The sequence below is a fragment of the Haemorhous mexicanus genome, chromosome 3 (assembly GCF_027477595.1).
Source record: "Haemorhous mexicanus isolate bHaeMex1 chromosome 3, bHaeMex1.pri, whole genome shotgun sequence".
NCBI lineage: Eukaryota > Metazoa > Chordata > Aves > Passeriformes > Fringillidae > Haemorhous > Haemorhous mexicanus.
Window position 1 is genome coordinate 72,343,059 of NC_082343.1, and position 18,260 is coordinate 72,361,318.

At 45.7% G+C, this 18,260-nt stretch overlaps 1 protein-coding gene across 1 annotated transcript in view; it reads right to left on the reverse strand.

The window, feature by feature from the left end:
* The window catches only part of FOXO3 (forkhead box O3), an 84,756-nt gene extending 67,033 nt beyond the window's left edge, over window positions 1-17,723 (reverse strand). Inside the window, exon 1 of the mRNA XM_059842328.1 lies at window positions 16,906-17,723. Within this exon, the coding sequence (XP_059698311.1) occupies window positions 16,906-17,496 (591 nt within the window). The 5' untranslated portion in view covers window positions 17,497-17,723. The remainder of the gene's footprint in view (window positions 1-16,905) is intronic.
* Between the last annotated feature and the right edge of the window lie 537 nt (window positions 17,724-18,260).

Consider the following 18,260-nt stretch of genomic DNA (forward strand, 5'->3'; position numbering starts at 1 on the left):
GTTTACAGCATGGAGAGTTGCATCAAACAAAACTCTGCTCAACAGCCTTATCTCAAACCCACAACATGTTAATTCAAGGTTGTTACCTCTTCCATCTCCTTTCCATGCACACCAGCAAACAAACAAAATACACAAAGGGCACATGGAGAAGCCTCAGTGCAGTACAGACAGGACAGATTTTCTGATTCAACTTCAATCTCTTCACTTTCTTGTTTTTCACGGACACTAAGAAATATGTACAATTCTTTTATCTACATAAATTGCCCATTTCTAACTGATGCAGGCTTCAATGGATGACCAGCAGCATGGAAAACAAAAGTTACTTAAACTTCTCCACTCTCCATAAACGCAAAGGAAAACCTCAGCTGGCAGCCAGCACACTGCAGTACTGATGCTGTTCCTAAACCTACAAACCAGTCCTCAGCATGTGCTGCTGCAGACACTTAACTGCACTTTAAATGTGTACATCTGAATGTTTCTGAATGTGCAGAAACCAGGCAATGTAAATAGAAAGCAGTTTTAACATGACACAGAGACACAAGGTAATGCTCCCTAGGCAGTACGCAGCTAAAGCTTCAGCCGCCAGCACGGGCTACATGACAGAAATGCTCCATCGAGCCAGAGCTACGGCTCTGCAAAACTGTAAATGATTACAGAATAATGCCCTGCAATCAAAGAACAAAATGTGTGCTGCAGATTAATCACTTTCCAAGACGGGAAAGGAAAGATAGGCTTGAGAGATAAATCTGGCTGGGGTGTTTATGCAAGCGTATCGTGCTCCTTAGTACTGAATGTCCCAGAACTTACAGAGGAAGTAAACAATGTGCTGGGGGGGTGTGCGGGGGGTGTGCGAGGGGTGTGCGTGTGCCCGTGCTCACAACCCCAAAGGAGACAGCTTGTGAAAAATGCTGAACTTTCAGTTATGAAACACCGGCGTCGGGAGTCACTTTATTGCCAGCTGTACTGCTCCTGCCTGCGAAAATCTAAAACATGGAGCCCTTCAGACACAGCCGACGCTTCTCTCTGGCATTTCAAGCTTCCCTACAAAACTCCACAAGGATGCCCACGGACTCCTGAGCCCTCTCCCCCATGGTGCCTCAGCAGCTCCAGCAGTACATATGAAGGCAGGAACTGCAAGCGCTTCTGGTTGGGATTTACTTCTGGAAGCAACCTACATTTCCAGCGTCCCTCTAGCATAAAATCACACTGCTTTTGGCTGTTTAGGCAACGCCAGCTTTCATGCCTTCCTCTTTTCTCTGTAAACATATTTACATTTCTAACTCCTAACTGGCTTAACACTACACAGGCATTTCGAGGAAAACTCTACCAGCCCTTGAATTACATGCAACACTCTGACAACCAATTACAAACACAGTAAACTTACAGCAATGGGTGCAGGAGAGGCTGGTGATACGGATTTAGTTCAAGGGCTGCACAGGTTCGTTGGGACGGCTTTTTGCAAAAGCTCACCGGGGGCCTACGCCACAGTAGACTGAGTCACCCAAGTGACACACATTACAAAAAAGTTAGAAAATCTTCATGCTGAGAGTTTTAGTTGTCATCAGTGACTTTGGAAGAGGTAGGGATACCATGCTACAATTCCTCACCTGAGGATGATGGTCTTATACCAAATTACTTCCACACAGGAGCTAATAAAAATTTCCTAAAAACTAAAGTGAGAAAGAGTGCTGGGGTATGCAGTGCAACAGTGCTGCATATAGGGAAAATACTTCACAGACACCAACTACTGAGGTTCCTTCTCCTTGCAAATATCTGGCTCTGCATTAAAACAAATTAACAATATGCTACTAATAACAAGACTGTGATATAGCTGTGAGGCTCCCCTAAAGGAAAATCCTAGCAAATGCTAGTAATTGATTCAGCAATGTGCACCAGTGCAATGGCACAGGCGTCTCCAATTCTTGGGAACATTACATCCACTCTAATTCTCCCCCAAGGTCACCACAACCATCAGAAAACCCCCATATGTTGTGACCCAGGGAGCTATGTCTAAACAGCCATTATCAATAGCCTGGGAAACTGAAGCACTGCATCTGAAAGGCATCGGCCACCACAAGTAAACCCCTCAGCCAACCAACCTGCCAGAGTGGCTCGGAGAGCAGTGGCAGAGAACAAACTGCAGGAGAAAAAGCAGGGCGTGCTAGATTTGCCTTTGCACTATTTGTTGCAATGTGTGCTTGCATACACTTTATTGCAATGGAAAGAGGACAGGACACCCTGTTAACATTATTAAAGTTTTGAACTTTTTATCATGAAGGAACAAGAGACTCATGGATGACACACTCTATGCCCAAGCTCTTTAATAGGTCTATACAGGGTTATTCACACCAATAAATGACTTGGTCTAGCTAGCATCACAATTCAGTATGAGTTTCTTGATCTAATTCTGATAACAAAACCACTGACATCAGCTTCCCTAGATGTGAAGGCATTTTACCAGAACCATTAAAGACCAGGCCTGAAATTAGCATCAGAGGCAGAAGGTACAAGAAACCATGAAGCAATATCAGAAAAGGTCAGCTGTATCATTATATTTTCAAGTCTAAATCTATTCATCAAGTCAGAGGGTCCTTACTGGAGGACACAGAATATGCTATGACTATAGACTGTACACTTTCATGCACTTCTAGCCTTCTATCTTTTCTATTTTTAGTGAGGAACTTGAATGTCTCCTCTCTTTTCACAGATAAGGAAGGAAAAAGGAACAGCCCTTCACCATGGAAATAAGAGCAATTACTACCTATACCATTAAATACTTTAGGGACAGCTCAGTAGCCCCATGAATTGTAGAATCTCACACACTGTTTGGTGACTAGGTCAGGCTACAGAGAAGACATCCAAGTCTCTCTGAGACAGGGCCTCCATCTCTTACACAAATGAGCAACTTCTCAGTAGCCAGTATTGTCAGAAGGAACAGGATTATCCCAATGACTAAGGATTTGCACATTGACAGCACCAGGACTGCTTACCTAAGGGTGGATCAGTTAAAAATATAAACAGTGTTCTAAATTATAGGTGGTGTTGTGAGCCCCACCTACACCTTGTATTGTCCAACACTTCCTCCTACAAAAAACCCTGTTTGTTCCTCAGCACTAATAACTTTGCAAACCTGAACTGAAACTGGGATTAGAAACAGGATAAATGGTCCAGGATAGGCAAGCAGGAAATACACAGTCCTGGGGCAGGGGGGAAATGTGGAATGGGGAGCTGGGAAAAAAAAAAAAAAAAAAAAAAAAAAAAAAAAACAAACCAGACAAGATGGACAAACAGAACAGATACGAAAACCAGTAGTGGTGGGCAGAGGTAGGGAAGGTCACAGGAAAAGGAAGGAGGAATGCATGGAGCAAGACAGGGAATCACAGAAAAAGAGACTGGGATGAGAGAACATAGTAAGGAGCTTGGGGAGAATATCTGGTGCTGGGACAGGGCTCATCAAGGAAGCCAATGGATACTGAGGAGGCAAAAGACACAGACAAGCACACCCGGAAGGGCGTATTTCTTTACTCAGAGCCAAGTGCAACAGCTATGGCACAGGGCCCACACAGAGAGCACAGGGGATGAGCTGAAACCCTGAGCACTCCTTGAAGGATCCAGCCCACCAAGGAGAGCGGGGGTGGATGGAGCCTGTGAGCTCCTTACTAATAACAGCGTCATAGCCGGCATGAGAAGTAACTGCAAGTGTTAGAGGCAACTTTATTTCTGACATTTTGTACTTGCCAAGCACTTGACTTTTATATTGATACTTTTCTTCTGTGTAGATTTTTGGGTAAATAAAGAATGCTCTTATTTGGTACTTCTGCTTGGCCCTTCACTGAACAGTGAGAACTATCCACAGAGATACTCCAATGATCTATAGTTTGTAGTCAAACCATGCAAAATCTCCCTGGCAGCTCCTAGACAATGAGGAGAACCCGTAACTGGCACTGCTCAAACCCACCCACTGCCTCATGGTACTTCTAGGGAGAAAGCTGCTGACCCCCACAAGTCTGTAATCACCTAGAAGAATTTGTGGTCTGATACCTGATACAATTTCCTGCAAAAACTAAGGAAAATACCACCTCTGTGGCAATGAAAAGTTTTTGTTGTTTATTTTTTAAAACCAAACACAACCAACAGCCACCAACAAAAATGTAAAACCAGAAAGCAGGCACTCAAAGCTGGATAAATTTAGTAAGATGTCATGACTCAACTACAATTGAAGGAAATCCATACCTAATTTCTCAAACAACTGCTATCATACAATTCAAGCAGTGTTCTTCCTTCAGGCTGAGAAGATACCAAAGACACACTATTTCTCAATTTACTACTTTTTCCCTCTTTTACTTTGAATTAGAGAACATTGTCATTCGACATGCTTAGTACAAGCCTGAATAGAAATGACACGTGAGAAGCTATTGCCAGGGTTAAGTCCCGACACAGCTGTTGGAAAAACCCAAAATGAACATTTTATCCTGGCCAAATCAGTGTTCTTTTCACTATTTATACTCTTGGATCCAGCAGCTGCAAGTGACACCACAGGTCATGTTGTCCAAAACGGACAGGGAATCTGAAGATTCTCTCAAGTTTTGGAGGCTTCTACTTTGGGAGTTCCTACTTCTGTTCTCCCTCTCAGTGCTTCACAGCACTGCTGCACCAATGCTAATTTGCTGCAAGTTTAAGTAGAAAACCAAACTCTGGCCTGAACAGACTTTTCAGCTAAAATTTCCATTCTTCATAAAAAAGTGCCTTTTTCCTGCTTTCATTTTTCAGCACCATAGGATCAACACTGGCTGCTCAGCTGATAATGCCCCTCTTTATTTGAAATTATTTTTCTCCTTTCACCACCCACATTCATCTGGGACTTATTCAGTATTATTCTGCCTGACACTGGTCCAAGACAGCAAATAATTTCTGTAACTGCACAATAAGCTGAGAAGACCCTAACAGAGCTGCTTCATTGTCTAAGAACCCCCTAACATACTGAAAATAAGGCTGAAAAACTTGTAAGGACGCTAGATACAGCTGTGCCTTTAACAGCACAACCTCTCTGGTATTTTACATTTGGCATCTGGCATTTCACAAGCAGGGAAGCATTTCTGCTGTACTTTGGCCTTCTGTCATCAGAGAGAGGTGGAGATTTATGCCCTTTCTCCTTCTAAATTAGACTACTTCAGTGCCCTATTTTATATTCCTCCTGACAGGTCCTTATTTTGTATAAAACAAAAAGTATGACTGTCTCTTTTTGCATAGCAAAAGCCCTTTCCAGCTGAAAGAGAAAACTCCTGCCACCGAGTTAAGTGGCAAGATATAACTTTGCAGTTAAAACTGCAAGGATAAAATAATTTTGCCCAGCAACATATTAATTTCCAGCAGGATTTGATAAAATTATAATTCACTGTCCAGAAAAAGACTAAAACATTAAACATATTATACTGAGAAAGTCAAAATAGGTCATTCAATCAGCGTTATTCCCCCTTCATTTCACACATAATACAAAGCAGTTAAGTAGTTTCTCTTGCAATTAGCATCATCTTTGTCTCCTTGGTGTCTAAAATACACTGGAGATATGAAACTGCTCTGACTGTACTGCAGCCCAGGCCCTGCTTCCCACCATCACCGACTCCTCAATAAATACAAAGGTGAAATCCTGTCTTCAATTATTTCAACAATGATAATTTCCTTTTGTTATTCCAATTTCCTGGTCTATCATCTCAAACAATAGGTCTTTTCCCTCTGATTAAAAAGGAGTACAGGTGCACTCAGGAAGAATCCCAGCATTCTCCAGCTGCTAATGCACATCCCACTCCATCTTCCAACCAAGAACACTTGTTACCTGGCAGAGCCCTGCAGAAAGTGGGCTAGAAACAGCCTCCATGAGGAACGGCGGGGTTTTAAGAGATCTTTTGTGGATGTGAGAAGTCTGACATATGCTTCAAATGCATTTTAATTTAGAAGAATGTTGGAAAGATTTTATTTATGTTTCTAATTAGGTAAACAATATGCTTCTTCCACCTGCTTTGAGCTACCCCACTAGGCCTAGTAGACATCAGATGTCTATGAACATACATCAGGTTGATTTACACCCTACTGCTAGCTCAGAGAATCCTTCCTCCTCCCAGTCCCGTATGCCACTACCTTATGGACTACACACTTCCCCTCTTCTTTGTATGGAAAATGGCCTCACTGTTGATTTTCAAATCCCTTCCTAAGCACCACAGCTCCCTTCCCCATAACTTTATATAGTACAGTTCCTCATAAAAGATTTCTCTCCTACCCCAAGCATGCAAACCTTCTAGCACATTTTAATCAGAAGTATTTTTGCCCTGCATGAATCAGGATGCAAGAGCACTGGGGCAAGAAATAAATCTCAACATGCCATGGGAAGTGAAAATCACACTGTCAACATCATGATGAACATAATACTAGGTCGGAACTTTTGGCTGCGGCACAAACTAGGCTGGAAACCTCTGGCCCAATTCATACAGAGCTCTGACACGACTTCTATTTGCAAATCGAAGATTTTAGACGTAGCCCATTTATACTGGGCTCAGGCTTTGAATTCAAAAAATGCTTCAGAATTTTTACAGCTCCTCAGGGGCAGCATCATTATCAGTGCCAATGTTCTTGTCCTACAAAGGCATAGAAGGGTCAGCAGCCTCCCACTGTAGGTCTTGATGCATACTTAAAGAAGCACCATTCACTCTGAAACCTGACATCTCACACAAACGGTTTTGAGTTCCCCCATACAGTGAAACTCTCAGGCACAACAGATCATGTTGCACAAAAACAGGGACAGCAGTTCCACATGTCTCAGCTTACAAGCATCTCAGGACACGACTTGAACTGGCATCACCTTCTTGTACAAATTCCTGAAAAAAAAATTCTCTGAAAATTAGTCAAGGTCCAGAGCAGTTGTGCAGAACAAACAGTGAGTTACAGGCTTTCAGGAAACCACATCACTGCTGTCTGCACAAAACCAGTCAGCAAAAGTGGTGATAATGTGAGAGCTTGTGAAACACTCACAATAAGACATTCTTTCTTGAGCACTGTTCTCACTTGTCAGATGCCAAATTTTATTTACTAAAGCATATCTGGAACTTAATACGTGAAACTGATAAATCCTCCATGAAGTATTAGCAAATATATTTACACAAGATTGGGGTTCGCACAAAGTCGGAAACTTTTGATCTGGATTAAGTCTCACATTTAAAGATATGTTTACACTGCAAATTTCAAGTAAGAAAGTGGAGTTAACCTTGGTCACAACGTGTCTTTGGAGAGCTGCAATAGGTGTTTGAAGAGATAGTGGGGAGAAGAAAATACCCCAGATACAGCAGGCTTTAAAAGAGCTGCTGTGTGAGTACATATCAAGACAATTCAGTCCACATTCTAGACAAAACAAATATGGTCTTGGAGTTCAGCCCATGTCCTAAAATTATTTCTTTAGAATAATACATTTATTCTTCTGCAACCTATTTTGGAAAAAGCATAGAAACCAACATGATACAGCACAAGAAAACACTAAGTTATAAGGGCAAATGGTCTCCAGAGTCAGAGGTGCTGACTGTCTAGACTAGGAAAGCAGCTTGTATTAGATATTACTAGGCAATTAATACATTTTTAAACAAAGCTTTGTTTACTTAAGTATGACACTGTTACTAACGCTCCCTGGTCATACTCAGTCTCACATGGGGCTCAGGCTGAGCTGCAACCAGGATTTTTGGCAGTGCTGGCTTGAGTCTGTCTAGCACTAATGCAAATGCGTGCTCCTGCCTTGACACGGCCTTTAGCAGGGATGAGACTCAGACCTGCCCTCTTTACTTCATCTACCCATGAAAGCTGCACTGTCATAAACCTACATCCATGCCAACTCTTCTTCATTCCCACTCCCAGCTGAGCAGACGCAGCACCAGGACGCAGAGCAAAGCCCCAGCGGACACCTCCCAATGTTTTTGGGTGTTCCTCTATCTGTCCTCCCACAGCAGTCTGTCCTCATCAGTCTTCCGACTTATCTGTTGTCTCCCACTCCTCTAGGGCTGGGATAAGCAGATGTTACCTCCCTGCTCAAGCCCTGGCAAGCAGCCAGACCTGCCCTTTTCTGCTCACAGGACTCAGGAGCCAGCAAACCTGCTGAAAACTCTTTCCTAGCACTGAGTCCCACCCACTGATCAGAGTCCTGGGAGTGCCATGGCCTCGGCTGCTCCCTAGAGAGAGACAAAGAACTGGAAGGCCAGGGATGGGGAGACAGGCTGGCCTGAAGACACTGCAAGGTTGAGGGCTGGATTGTGAGGAGCCCCCAGGCAGACCCACAGCACAACACAGAGTCTGAAGACAGCCTGAGAGGGAGATGTCAAAGGAGAAAAATGGCTTCTTTGGCAGCACTCCTTCCTCCTGCCCTCATTCCAGAGCTCTCAACTGGGTTTTGGCGTGGAGACGTCAGCAAGGACCCACCCTTCACCCCAGCACGGGCAGCGGGTGAAGGGACGCAGGAGTGGCGTGATCCAGTGACTCACCCCACGGAAATGCACCTGACCACGCGCAGCACGCGGGTGTACAGCAGCCCCAGGCTGCACAGGCAGAGCCCTGCACCCACAGCCTCCTGACCCCCAAAACTGGAGACACACACTGCAAGGGCCCTGACAGCAAGCTGTCAGTGCCACACAGAGTTGTCCTTGCTTCAAGTGGTCCTTCCTCTACCAGTTCCTCCAACAATGGTCCGTGGGCTGCCTCTACCCTTCTGTACCAGCATGCACCGTCCTCACACCTCTCTTTACATGCAGCGAGTAGAAACTTCACCATCAGGGGAAAAATAATAAAGAAAAGCAAAATACTACCCTGCCAAATAAACATGTTCATGTGAGAACCCAGCATTCCATAATTCAGCTCTAAAGTATGTAGCATGTCGTGATAGAACAAGCAATCCATTTAATTTGTTAGCACAAATCTGTTATAAGACCTAATTTTCACAAGGCATTTCTTTACTAGTACAAATCCACAGAAAGGCATTTCTCTGTCTGTGAAATCTTAAGAAGGTATTTGAAAAAGTATTTAAATAGCCTTTCTTTTTAATAGGTACCAGCATACAGATAAAGAAAATTGCCCCAGTAAGCAAAGTCCAGGTAGGACACACACAGACAGAGTTATTAAGAACACTTCAATGCTACTAACTCCCAACCTCCCTCAAATTCCCTGCAAAACAGCATTATAAGCATATCAATCCTTGAGCAAATGTGCAAGGTGAGTGGCCCACAGAAAGGACTCTGGCTTTGAAGGGTAAGATGGGCTCCTCCTGGACCTCACAGCCAGGCACACCACCAGGAGAAACCACTCTGGCAAAAAGCAATGCTCTTCTCTAGCCCTACTGGAAGGCAGCTCCCTTGCTATTTCACACCAGGGATAACGCAGAGAATGGATGCAATCACTCACTTGTTCCCAACTCCTCACACTGTACCTGCATTGCTTTTCATCAGTCCTGTAGACTAATCATCTCCTCGCTGTATCCCCAACCAAAACTGCCAGCTACAAGCCAGCCCTCCACCTCCCACAGATGTGCAACATGCAACCCTCCCACTGGTGTTACAAATGGGAAGGATGGAGGTGAAGTAGGACATAACGTCCCCGGAGTGTCCCGAGACAGGAATGAGAAACTGGGATATGGGGAATTGAAGCACGGATTTTTTTTTTAAATACTGGTATTTGGAAATCGTACAAATCCTCTCTGGTTCTTACACCCCTCACAGGTTAATGATCTGTGACAACCTTTACTCAACACACTGCCCAGGAGATAACTTGGGTAATGTAGTTTAAGAATACAGCAAGACTCCTGCTGTTGCTGGAGATCACGCTCCACTCCAGTAGGGGCCTGTTCTCAATGGCTGTAGGAGCCCCAAGGTCCATCATCCTCCTCCACACAGAGCAGAAGATGACCTTCCTTGCAAGGCACCACGGGGTGCTCCAGCAACTCCTACATCCCCTCTCCAGCCTTGCACACCTGAGCTTTTCCTACTCCCTCACCCCAAAGGGGCTGAGGTCACATCACCACAGGACTCCAGATGCCCCTGCAGTTCCTGGCAGAATGAGAAGCATGGCTCTTTCTCTACTGTCTCAAGCAGATGAGCAAGAGCTGTACCCACCCCTAGCAGAAAATGCTTGGAAACATGCAAGTCTGCTTGGGAAGGTGTTGTCAAATAAATGCCAAATACAGACAGGTAAGGAGTTGGTGCCTGTCAGTGGTACAACTGTATCCCACACGCACATCTAGAACATCAGGAAACTGCTACAGCCATGCAGAGAAGCACGGGATACCCCAACCTGACTTCATCTGAAACAAGTTAGAACAAAACATCTCACTCTGAAGGAAAATCCCCTTCTGTAGACAAGCCACTTTTTAATAATAAGTGCTAAATGGACTATTCAAGCAGGTAATTAATGTTAATTAACATATGTCAGGCCATAAATTGGCTAAATGCACCTCATTTTCCAAGCTTGGTGTGTGGCAATGCTCAGGAAATTGTAACAGAACAGCCTAAGTTTGTAGAAGCACAAAAAGAAGAGCAAATAAAAGGTTAAGCATAATCTTCACTTAACTCATGGTGTGCTGAGCCAGCAGTACAGAAAACTGCATGACTGTGCACATTACTCGAACACTTCATTTTGCTCCTGAACCGCTGCACTACACACATATTGTCAGTCCCAAGAAAAGCCACATCCAAAAAATCCCTGCAGCTCCCTGAGCGCTGCTATCGGCCGGGCCTTTACGGGATCATCACTGTGTGCAGGACCTGGATGCACCTCCTGTTCTAGGGCCTGGCCAAGTTGTGCCCCTTTCCAGAGCCAATTTGGGAATAGCAGTTTTCCGTTGCAAGGGGAACGAATCAGCAGCGGAAGGATGCTCAGAGCTTGCCCTTCTTCAGAGTACCTCCAAACAAGGAGGGCCCCTTGCCTTTAAAGCAAACTAATATTGCCATTTTATAACACTGCCCTTGGGCACATTTTCTGTGACAGACAGAGTAGTAAGGCTTTTTAAAAAACTGGGAGAGAAACAAGAACATGCAGAGACTTTAGTCTAAGTAGCAACTTGCATTAGGAAACACTTTCAGTTTCTCCTTTGGCAATTCGCCACTACACCAAGACCAACTTTAATTGCAGTGCAAATAAGAAACAATCCTCACAAAAGATTTTCCATACTTCCACGCAAAATAGCTGGCTGCCAAAATCTAGCAGGGCACCTTTAGGAGGCTGCCACCTAGAGAAATGCTTTGGCTGCTTGTCCTCAGTTTTCCCTATCTCCAAGGCAATCCCTTCAGCCTCCCTTTGAAGCCAGCACACCCACCGTAGTTTTCTGGGGTGGTTTCACACTTGTTCACGCCGTCCACCCGAGGCGAGCTGGCTGAAACCCATCCAGCCGCTGCAGGAGGGTGCAGGGGGGCTGCCTCAGAGCTGCCTACCTTCCACTCTGGGCTGCTACTTTGTCCACATCAGCACAAAGAGCTTTCACAAAACCACACAGCTAACCCTAATCACTCGCCTTTCTAAATGCACCAGCACGTGCCCAGCCTCCCCTAATCTCCCAGGATTACAGCAAAGTAGTGTAGCACCACCAAAATGACTCGAATACAAAATGGCCTCGAGAGTAAGACACCACTCACTTCACCAGGACAACACCAAGCAGAGGCAAGATGTCCCAGGGCAGGAGCGCCAGGACATTCCTCATCCCCAGCCTCAGTCTCACTCAGTGTTTGTTCAAGCCAGTACAATACATCAGATATAGCTGCCACTAAGGTGATTTAATTTTTACTGGCATTAACTGTGTACTTTCAAACACACAGGTAAGAGTTCGAGAAGCCAACCTCTGACTCTCAAGCATCCTATTTTAAATATGCTCAAATTTTAAATATGTACAAATATTGACACTAATAGATCTATTACAGACAATATCAATTGCATGACTGTTTTAGGTAGCCTTCTGTCTCTGAACAATGGAGGGACATCAATTCCAGCACTGGAAGATTCCACTGTGGGTCTACCTGGCAGTGACAACTATCCAGCAATACCGCATCATCATTGATTCGAAGTTTCCCATTCACATCAAAAGTTGAGTTTATCAGAGCCTGTGATTCTTACCAGCTGAAGACATTCACCAAGGTGATGTGTTTATGTCTGCATTTAACAAGTCCTTCAGCAGAGGTGCTCCTCACTGTCACACTGTGAACCAAACAATGTGAGTGATTCTGGGAGAGCTACTTACTTGGTCTCTCTCTCACTGCTCTAATAGCTGTCACCTGCCTGCGTGAGCTGGGGAAAAGTGAGATCTCTGATGTACATTACAGATATGAAATAACAATATGTGCTAATACCTACATATGGTTTCTACTGGAAAGTTTAAAGTCATTTGTTACTGTGCTACTACAGTATACTCCGCTTTGATGCAAGACATTTGTTATCTAGTGGTTTCAACCGCTGGAACCACACATCTCTTTACACTGCTCAGCACAAAAGTCACTAAAAATGTTTCTGAGTATTTTGTTAAAGCACAACATAGTAATGCTTTGATCAGGTAAGATGCTTAAGCAGCAAGTTTAAGCACACAAGTAATCCCAGTGAAGCCCCAAGGATCCATTCACGTGCTTAAATCCATGCTCTCCTCAGTAGGTCAAAACTTAAAATAATCAGGCTACAGCTTGTATCTCAAACCTTTCTGTACAGATAAATAAGGCGACACAAAAATATACTTAAAAAAATATAATAGAAGGCTGAAAAAAATATTCCTGCTAGCAGTTAATTGGGAAACAGAACCTTTAAATAAATAAAAAAGAAAAGAAGTTTAGAAGTCAATAGAGGAAAAAAAAGAAACTGATGCAGACTCCAGTTTTAAGTTGCCACTCCTGATGAAGACATTGTGTGTCAGTCTGAGGAAGAAGTAAGAAGAAAGAGAGCGGTGTTACTTCCTTCTCACATCTTTGCAAGAAGATGATAAAAAGAGTCCGACACATCTTGCATATCAGCATCTGGCTAACACATTTAGACATCTGTCTACATCACTGGCAAATTTCTCAAGCCTTTTAAAGTCTCAGTAATTAGAGAAGAGACTCATGCATTTGGTACACCAAAGGGACTGCAGCCCTTTGGTACATACTGGCCAATAAAACATGGTAAGAAATGTACAAAGTTTACAAAAACCTCCCCTTCAAAGTAAGTACACCAGCAGCTAGCATTCATCTTCTATGGGGAAGATGAATACAACAGGTGGAAAACAGAATAGGCTTCTCATACAAAAAACAATTAAAAGCAAATCAGTTATATTTAAATTTGGGAATTGCTGGTATCTCTGTATAAAGGACGAGATTCATAGTCTTGCCATATCGCTTAACAAAGAGGAAAATAGTCCCCCTAGTGTACTCTCCATGTAGAAAATACTGTTTCACAAGATAGTGCTCAAGAAATTACAAAATAACATTGTGGGAAGAGGTATGGAATTACTTAAACTGTAGTGAAACTGGACATCTCTACTAGGTACACGGACCAAAAGGTTTTCCAATTTCTTATTTCAAGATTACTAAGGGAAGTGAGTGCTTCACCCTAAATACCTGCAAGATAAAACTTGGTTTTTAAGTCAGCACACTAGTTTTGTGACTGCAGGACTTTGATTGGGTAACAGATACCTGAATGAGGAAAGATCTAGTCATCAGGGAGCTCTGTGAAGTACCTGGAACAGTCGCCTGGCACAGTGAATTTCACAAGGGTGAAACCAGCTCACCCTCGGATCTGTTCCCCCCTCCAGTGATGACGAACACAAATACCGACCTTCCCTAAGTATTCAAAGAAGCCGATACCAGAACATGCATGGAAACCTCTCCAGTGGTTCGGAAGTGTATGGGATTGTACCAACCGGGGCAGCCCGTGGCACGCAGGAGCGTTCAGAGTGTGGCACCTCCGCAGCACTGCACCGTACACTACTGCCCCAGTCAGCTTCAGGCACTATTAACTTAGCCAATGTCCCACCAGGGCCAGGGGGAGGGAGAAGCAAAGGAGATTGTTAGGGGGGTGTATTGGGTAAACCTTATCCAAATTACCAGAAATGTAATATATGCCTTTCTAACCACATCTGAAATATTCACTTCTGCTTTAATGCCCTAGGCAGGAAAAAAAAAAAAGAAAAAGTGATAACTGTAACTTTAATTTATAGCTCTTAAAATAATTGTTTGAGGAGAATAATCCCAGCTATGTTTACAGATTATGGTGTTCAGCACATCTCACTGGAAACAGTATTAATATTTCATATATGATAATACATAGGTAATAAGACCAAGTTATCTTTTTCCCTTTGTTTAAAATAACAATTTTCCCACTCAGTGGCAGAGCAGAATTTTGTTATTTGGGCTTACTGCCTTCAACAATTAATTTAGCTGTGTAAAAATATTCTAAATGAAGATGAAAGCCTTCTAACACAGAACTATCTTCTGTTCATTTAAAGTCTTGCTGTAACTAGCAATCTGAAGAAGTCTAATGTGAAAAGCTGACATTAGTTCCTGAAGAGTTGTATTCATTACCTGTGAAGGAAACAAAGATGATAATTAAGATACAATCTGTTTTAACATCAGGAGACTAAGATGGAATCCCCGTATAAGAGTGCTGCCTCTGCACAAACTAAGCTACTCTCCAGCCAAGAAACTGAAGTAGCCCTCTTCTGAACGTATACACTCTTGAAAAAGAAACCCTAGCCTTGCTAAGGAATTACATTTTCCAGTTTTAGATGCCTGGCAAATTATTATTATTAGCTCCTGACCTCCCCTTTGCCCCTTCCAGAATGGCCCTACCACCCACACACAACTGCAACCACTGTTAATGTGACCAAACGCCTTACCCTAACTTCAGAGACAGCTCACAATCATCAGAGGCAGAATTTGCTGCTACCCAGTGTGCCTGCATCTCCTGAGAAAGGTCATCCTAAAGGCTTGTGAGAAACTTCTGAACTAAATTATAACAGAAGAATCTCAAGGGATCCAAGTTTTTAACATTTTAATTAGCTCCAAGTACCAGTTAATGCTACTCAGCAAAGGAATCAATATCAAATTAACAGTATAAATTGTCAGAAAAATTGTGACGGTATTAAGGATACTAATCAATGTAAGCACTTCATATTATGGCCCAGATTCTGCTTCTGCGAAAGCAAAAAGGAGTTTTGCCACCAAATTCAAAACATAGTCAGTCCCATTCTTAGGTACATCTTCGTTTGAATCAGATACTGAAAATTTACTGAAAATTCAAAGTACCAGATAAAAATGCTGGATTTGTCATAACAGCTGACATCTAAAGCCACTGCTTCTGTGTGAAACCAAACAACTTATGAAGGTACAGGCTGTCGCTGGAAGATGTAACCCTTTATCACACTCTGCATCACATTTGTAAAGTCAGATCAAAATTCAACACCTAATACAGACACAAAAGCTGTAAAAAGAATGTGTGTTTTTAAAAGCCTTGTCTTCAACTAGCTACGCCAGAGATAAACTTCGTGTTTGTATTTTTCCCAGCCTGAGACAAGTCTGTCAACTAAATACTTCCTCTCCTGTGTTTCATTTGTAAGGTTAAAATCATACAGCCGCACTTCAATTCCTATCAGCAAGTCCTATTCAGGCACCAAAATACAAGACAGGGCTGCTAGAACAGAAACTGCCAGAAATGTTTCATCTGTACAGTATTTCTGACTACTTTGTATACTGAAAGTTACCACCTGATCCAAACCTAGATAGATTCAAAGAGAAAATTTAATTTCTCTGTAAAAGCATTGAACTTGCTGGCAAATCCACCTTCAGCCATCCATACAAAAACTCAGTGTCTGACGCCGCTAGTATCGGCCCTCAGCAGCAACTGAACCTTGCCGGGATTTCCTTCTGCAAACAGTATTGGCGTCAAGCAGCACCTGCATTTCTGTACAGCTGCAAGTACGTGACATTTTGGCATCCAACAGACGCTGACAGATGAACAGGAAAATGAGAAGAAAAAAAAAGCAATTCTGGAAATCACTTTAAATGTTCTTTACGTGTAGTTCTGGCTCCTGGTAGGCCTTAAAAGACTCTTTCTTGCGGGTAAAACCCTGCCTGCCTGCAACGTGCTTTTGCACGCGCTGAGTAAACAAGCCACAAAACCAGATTTTTTTTTCCCCCTCACTTATTAAAACGGTAGTACTCTTAGGTGCTCACTGTCGCAGTGCTGGACAGAAAATGCTGGGCTATCAGTAGACGGTGCTCTCATACACTGGCAACGCAGGAATCGTAAATCAAGCATTCCAGGGGCTGAACAGCCAATAACTCCATGCTTTGATTAACTTTATGAAGAAATGTCAAAACCCGAATTTCCCTCTACTACTTTTGAGGAACACATGGGCAAAAAACTGGGGGTTTCCTTGACAAAAACAATAAAGTCGTTCTGCATTTGAGCTTTGAGACACAGACTGACCATACATAAAAGCAATTCTGCTCTTTGCCAGCATGAGTTACCTTTGCTGTTACCATAACTTTAAAAAAAAAAAAAAAAGGCAAAACAAAACCCACACATCTTATAAGTATTTCTCATTTTTCTTTCTCTCTCTCCCTTTCTCTTTCCGTGCTTATGTGCTCGTGCATCACAAAAGCCAACTCCGCTCCAGCGTGTACTGTGCCCCCAGAGTCAACAGCCCTCACCGCCCGCACACAGCAACAGGAAAGAGATAAAACTTTCCTTAATCCCTCTCTTAAAAAAAGGCAAAGCCGACAGGGCGACCACCATCAGCACGACCAGCACCAGCGCCCGGCGGGCTGCTGCCGGGGCGAGCCGCCAGCACCCCGCTCCGCGGCCGCATCCTCCACCGGCAGCCCGCCCGTCGGGGAGGCGCGACGGGAGCGCCGCGGCCCCGGGATCCCGCCTCACCTTCCACCCGGCCGAGCTGTTGCTGTCGCCCTTGTCCTTGAAGTAGGGCACGCAGCGGACCATCCAGTCGTAGATCTGGGAGAGAGTGAGGCGCTTCTCCGGGGAGCTCTCGATGGCGCGGGTGATGAGGTCGGCGTAGGAGAGGTTGCCCCACGCGTTGCGCCGCGACGAGCACTTCCTCGGCGCCGCCGCCGGGCCCCCGCTCAGCCCCCCGCCGCCTGCCGCGGCCGCCGCTCCCCCCGGCGAGAGGCTCGGTCCCTCCGGGCCGCCGCCGGGCAGCGGGGCCAGCAGCCGCGCCGCCTCCTCCGGCACGGCGGTGGTCGCCGCCGCTGCCGCTACTTCTCCGGCCGCGGGGGCCGCGCTGCCGACGGTCATGGCCGAGCCGCCCCCCTCCTCCTCGTCGTCCTCCTCCTCGGGGATCATGGAGGCGGCGTCGGCGGTCGACTCGCCGGCGGGCTTGGCTGGGCTGGCCTGCAGCTCGGGCCTCTGCAGGGGCCAGGTGCAGGAGCGGGGGCGGCTCTGCGGCTCGAACTCGGGGTCCAGCTCCACGTCCAGGGGCGAGAGCGGGGCGGGGGGCGACGCCTCTGCCATCTTGGCCTCCCCCGCGGGCGGCTGCGGGGCGCTACGACGGGGCGGGAGGGCGGCCGCCGACCCCGCTCCTCCTCCGCCGCCTCCTCGGTGCCGACGGGAGCCTAGCAGGCGGGGGGCTGCCGGGCGGGCATGCCGCGCTCCGCTAAGGGCTGGCCGGCTCTCCGCTGCGCCCCGAACTCCGCTCCCCGCGGGCGATGCGCACGCCGGAGCTGGGAGGCGGGGGGAGAAGGGGAGGGAGGGAGGGAAAAAAAAAAAAAATCAGATTAGGAGCCGGAGCGGCCGCGCAGGGCGGCAGCACGGGCCGGGCGGTGCCGGAGGTGCCCGCGGCGCTGCCCTCCGCGCCGGCGGAGCGGCGGCCGCTCCCGCGGTGCGTGTGTGCGTTTGTTTATGTTTCACTCCATGCGGATGCAGAAGTAGCTCCGGCGGGAACCGCTCTGTATCCAGCCGGGAGAGGACCCCCTCACGCCCCCGGCGCCTCCGAGCTCGCTCCTCGTTGCTTCCGCAGATATCTTGCCTTTTGGGGGGGTGGTCCTTCGCGCCCTCCGTCGGCAGGAGGGCAGGGAGAGCGGTCCTTTGGGTTACGCCGAAGACTTTTTCCGTCTTCAAAACGCCCTAAAGGGAGCCGAAGTCTTAGCATACATCCAACTGCACACTAGCGTAAACCTGTCACTTTGCGGTGCCCCCAAGCCACAAGCAAGCACCCCCCCAAAATCTCACAGCCGGCGGAGCAGGGGGCAGGAGAAGGCCACCCCGGGGGCTGGTCG